Source organism: Capsicum annuum, unplaced genomic scaffold, assembly GCF_002878395.1.
Source record: "Capsicum annuum cultivar UCD-10X-F1 unplaced genomic scaffold, UCD10Xv1.1 ctg3420, whole genome shotgun sequence".
Lineage (NCBI taxonomy): Eukaryota > Viridiplantae > Streptophyta > Magnoliopsida > Solanales > Solanaceae > Capsicum > Capsicum annuum.
The window spans coordinates 6,185-11,371 of NW_025841027.1; the positions used below are offsets into that span (position 1 = coordinate 6,185).

A 5,187-nucleotide genomic window follows, 5' to 3' on the forward strand; every position below is an offset into this window, starting at 1 on the left:
TTATTTAGAGATTAGATTAATGCCGAAAGAAGAAATTTTGGGCTCCCAAAATTACCGCCCCAGATTAAAGATGAAATAGATCAAATATTTGAGGAGAATAGTGATGATGGAATGGAAGCAATGGAAGAACAAGGAAAAAGACCAATTTCGGAAAATATAGAAATAGATAACTTACGTATAGAATATTATGGACATTATAGATATTAATTGAGATTTGCCACTTCGTAATCTTACCACAGATCGAACAAGTTGGTAACAACTAATCATTATTGTAATCTTCTAAATCCACTTCGTCTTCTTCTTCATCTCTTTGTAATATTCGTTTCTTGTAGTTCGTATCAAGTAGTATTTTCGACTTTCTGCCCTTTTTACCAAAGAGGAACAACTTTTTGGAAGCCTGAACATGACTTCTCATGTGACCTCCCAATGATTTACCAGATCCAAATCCTTTGTTACAGTGCCTAGGACTGTAGAAGAATTATTCACTGATTTCAAAGCTCGTAGAGCTGGTCTAATCAAAGCACTTACTGCAGGTTTCTAATTCTTTTTGTTTTTGTTGGATTTTCATGCAGTGTTATGAGTTTTTAAGCATAATTACTTTCTGGGTGTTTCTGAGTTTTGTGGGTTTGCTAATTATGATGTTATTTTTTTATTTTGCAAATTATGATTTTATTTTCTTTTGAATTATTGCAGATGTTGAGAAATTTTATCAGTAGTGTGATCCTGGTGAGTTTTCTGTTGCTCACTTTGCACATTTGGTTCTTCTGTTTTACTGATTTTGAGGTGTAGTTCTTACTGGTGAGTACGACTCTCAACTTTTGGTACTTGTGAATGAGGTTTATATTCCAATTAGTATGTTTGGGACTGGGATGTTTTCAGGATAAGAAAGCCATTTTCTTTGTCTTAAGAATTAAAGCCTAAATGTCTAAGTGGTTCAATATTCTGAGTTAGAGCCAGGTAATTCAGGAGATACAGATGATGAAGCAGCAAAAGAGTTGGAACATACCCTTCTGCAAGATTCAATGGACAAAGAATTAACGAATTAAATAGGGGCTTAGAGCAAAAGGAGTTAATGCAGACTCTTGCGCGTAATGGTTTCATATTTCTCTGTAATAAACTCGTAGTTAGATGTTTGTTCTTTTTGGTATACTTACAGTCAATAGTGAATATAGTTATTCAAAAAAATTGTATATGAATATGGAATTTAAAAATGGGATAGCACTCTTGGCAGTGCAATTCTGATAGATGATCACCTTCTCTGTGTCGCCTTGCTCAAGTCCCTGCACCCAGATTGGTCCCCAGCTGCTATCAAGTCTGCAATTATGACTACAGTGGGGTTAAAAGATCCTCATTCTGGCTTACCAATTATCGCTGAGGGAATGCCATTTTGGGTTGCTGATCCATTTGATTTCGGTAGTGGACTTGTGAATGCACATGCTGCAAATAATTCGGGCCTCATCTATGATATGGGAACCTTTGACTACATTCTTTATTTGCTCTCGATGGGCTACAAGAGTAGCCACATCAGCAACATGATTGACGAAGGAGCTGCATCTTTCCCAATCAAGAGGCCTTCGATTCTTGACGTCAATCTTTCTTCTTTAATCGTACCAAGTCTCAAAGATACTGTCAATGTTAGAAGAACCGTCACCAACATTGGACCAGAGAACTCCAAATATGAAGCCATCATTGAGCCTCCACCAGGCATTACCATAAAAGTAAAGCCTGACACTTTGATATTCAACTCCGACACCGAGCAAATCTCTTTCACTCTCACCATTTCAGCCACTCACGAATACAACACAACGTTTGAGTTCGGGAGCCTTACTTAGACTGACGGGGTGCACCAAGTAAGTCCCTATATCAGTGAGAACCGAGTTCGCTCAACTTGTTTGGTTTTAGCCAGAGTACTGCCTACAGTTTGCTACATTTATCACTATTCACATCTATTATCCAAGTATAAAGCAGTGTATTTACAGTTGAGCTTCTATGTATAATAGAATCTTATCATCTACAAAAAAAATAATTCCGTCTGAGATGAAACTGTATGTAGGCTTTAATACCATGGCGCTGAAGCAACATTTTGGAAAAAAAACTTTTGGAACTTGAAGAGGAAAGAAGAGCGGTGCAGGTAATAAAAAGTAATGAAAATATTATCACACATTGTCATCTAAGCTTGTCAAACTGATGTTCCCTTTTGTGAACCGACCTTTTGATGCAGCAAGTGCGAGATAGATTATTAGCGAAGGTTGAAAACCGTGCAGCCAATACCGATGGACAAGCAATAAAATTGCAATACACACATTCCCCGAAACTAAAGTCCCTTGATGCACAGGTCTGCCCAACTGTCCCATGTTCATTGTATAGGCGTGAGTGTCGTGATTAACTCTATTATCTAAAACATTCTGTCTGACAGATATTAGGTTCCTTAGTTGAAAACCCAAATAAATGGACTCCAGTTTGTTGTCTTAAATTCTTGTCAACCTGCTCTGCTCATAATTTGTTCATTTATATAGTTTTTACTGGCAAAATTCTCTCATCTTTGTGATTATACAAACTAATATAGGTCTTTTTTATGTTTCCCATTTGATAATAGGAATTTGCTGAGGCATATAAGTCGTTCCATGTTGGAGAGAAACTCGCCAATGAGCTTGCAACTCCATGTGACAAGAGCAAAAGCCACCCCGCTGCTTTGTCTACTAAGAAGAATTGTATAGGAATGAAACAAATGTTTAAGGTCTGCGCTGAATGAGAATTCCTACTAATGAAGAGGAGTGCATTTGTATACATATTAAAGATGTTTCAGGTACCGACTACTTGGTTTATTAGAAACATAATCAAGGAATGTATGTTGGTGCTCTCTTTATCGTGGTCGTTATGATCATGTTTAACGGAATGGCTGAGATCAACCTGACTATTTTAAAGCTTACCGACTTCTTCAAGCAAAGGGACCTCCTCTTTTACACTTCATTGGCTTTTTCCCTTCCAACATGGATTCCCAGAACCCCTATAACATTTTTTGAGTGTGCTATGTGGACATTCCTGACATATTATGTCATGGGATTTGATCTAGATATTTCGAGGTAAGCGGAGGAAAAGGCAATACAAAATAATAATTAGATTGCCATTATAATTTCATGAATATTAAGGGACTACTACTTTTTTGCAGATTGTTCAAACAGTTCTTCCTTCTCGTACTAGTACACCAGATAGCATCGGGATTGTACAGATTCATTGGAGATGGGAGTCGCTAGCCTACAATTTGGACCATTTGCACAGGTTTTACAATTTGTATTTTCTGGATTTATACTCTCTAGAGGTATACTTTAAGATGTTTGCACAAATTCATTTTCTTGTTCAATCAGACATACGCTTATTTACTATTGTACAAGTTGCGACAGAGGATGTGAAGAAATGGTGGATTTGGGGTTATTTGATCTCACCATTGATGCATTCTGAGAATTCAATTCTTGTGAATGAATTTCATGGGAAGAAGTGAAAACTTGTAATCTTTTTATCCCAAACCACAAGCAAATAGCTAATTTTCTCATATATATCATATCCACTTTTAATTAAAACAGTTCACGCCAAATGGAAATGAGACACTAATTGGACATTCAGTAGTAAGAGCTCGCAGATTCTTTCCAGATGCATATTGGTATTGGATAGGTGTTGTGGAACTTATTGGATTCATAATAATCTTCAACATCTGCTACAATATTGGACTCGTTTACCTGAATCGTGAGTATCTCTTATGCCTTTATTTGGTCGGTCTATGACTTAAAAGGATTCTTACAAAGGGGGCTAATACCGTATTTCTTAAATATCTTCAGCTTTTAAGAAGCCACAAGTTATAAAATCAGACGATAACTTGTGTCTCAGACGATAACTTGTGGCTCGTGAGACTTTTCTTTTCTATGAACAACTAACTCAACATTCTAATGAAATGCAGGTAATAAAATACCAAAGTTCCACTGAAGATAGATTGGTACTTCTAAAGGGTGTGAGTGGAGATTTCCGGCCAGTTGTTCTCATAACTTAGATAGGTGTTATTGGTGCTGGTAAAACAACATTGATGGATGTCTTGACTGGAAGGAAAACAGGAGCATATGTTAATGGTGATATCAAGATTTCTGGATATCCTAAGAAGCAAGAAACCTTCGTACGTATCACTGCGACAACAATGTGAAACAATTTTACGTTGAGGAGAACGTTGACAAAGATTAATGGCATGTTTTTTTTTTAGGTGGAGAAAATGAAGATGCGAATGAGGAGAACATTGAAGAACGTCAAGATTTTAGATGGTTTTTTTAACTTGTTCTAGGACATTTTTGAAATCGACAACACAATGAAACTTATGTTGTAATTTACTATTTTCTAGTTGTTATATGGATATTAATTACTATGGCTAGCTTATATTTTGGATATACAATTTTAATGATGAACATTGATAACTATTTTGTAATTCTTAATATAAACTTTTATCATGTTTGAGTTTATTGGTAATTATTACTGTCATTGAAGGGCTATATATTGTTGTAGCAAATTAAATTGTTGCAATAGCAACTTAGAACCGTTGCTATAGAATAATTAATTGTTGATATAGATAAAAACAACCGTTGCATAAAACCCTATGGAAACAGCTTGTAAACCGTTGCTATAGAGTATATATGTTACAGAAAAAAACCGTAGCATTAACGATAAAACTGTTGCAATAGTATTAAGTGAGTTGTTACAATAGATCTAAAAACCGTTGCATAAAATTCTTTGGCAACGGTTTATTTCGTTGCACTTGATGTCAAATAAGTGTTGCGGTAGTAACCGTAAAAACCGTTGCTACAGCCGTATATAGCAACGGTTTATGAAACTGTTGCAAAAACCGTAGCAATAGAGCTATGGCCACGCGATATGATGAAACGGTTCGTTAACCGTCGCAATTCATCTATAGCAAAGGTTTCCTCATCTACTTCAACGATTTGGCCTGTGTCACCATAGACCCAATTTTTAGTAGTGACGCCATGTTTCTCGATAAGGTCAACTAGATCAGCCCTAGAGCTTGCCGATCCTTGAGCTTCCACTGGTCCTCCATCATAGACTTCGGCTTCACCCCGGTCAAGGGTTCGTGAAGATCTTTCTGGTACAGATAGTCTTCGACCTGCATCTTCTAGAAACCAAAATCGAATCCAT

The 5,187-nt window shown here is 36.5% G+C and overlaps 1 protein-coding gene across 15 annotated transcripts; it reads left to right on the forward strand.

Annotated features, from left to right (window-relative positions):
• The first annotated feature begins 210 nt into the window (after nt 1–210).
• Nucleotides 211–4,494, forward strand: LOC107854046 (subtilisin-like protease SBT3.6). 15 transcript variants are annotated; one of them, XR_007049646.1, is made up of 7 exons: nt 1,101–1,850; nt 2,054–2,131; nt 2,222–2,335; nt 2,597–2,806; nt 3,170–3,741; nt 3,953–4,162; nt 4,247–4,494. XR_007049646.1 is itself a non-coding variant. In XM_047403101.1 (3 exons), exons 1-2 carry the CDS (start codon nt 1,073–1,075, stop codon nt 1,830–1,832), a joined length of 531 nt encoding a protein of 176 aa, XP_047259057.1. In that variant the 5' UTR covers nt 751–1,072; the 3' UTR covers nt 1,833–1,850; nt 2,054–2,206. The 15 variants fall into 15 exon arrangements, 2 of the variants coding, with proteins under 2 accessions (XP_047259058.1, XP_047259057.1); XR_007049652.1 differs by lacking the exons at nt 1,101–1,850; nt 3,953–4,162; nt 4,247–4,494 and adding exons at nt 211–533; nt 694–726 and having other exon boundaries at nt 3,170–3,742; XR_007049650.1 differs by lacking the exons at nt 3,953–4,162; nt 4,247–4,494 and having other exon boundaries at nt 2,597–3,083; nt 3,170–3,279; nt 3,366–3,742.
• Nucleotides 4,495–5,187: the final 693 nt, after the last annotated feature.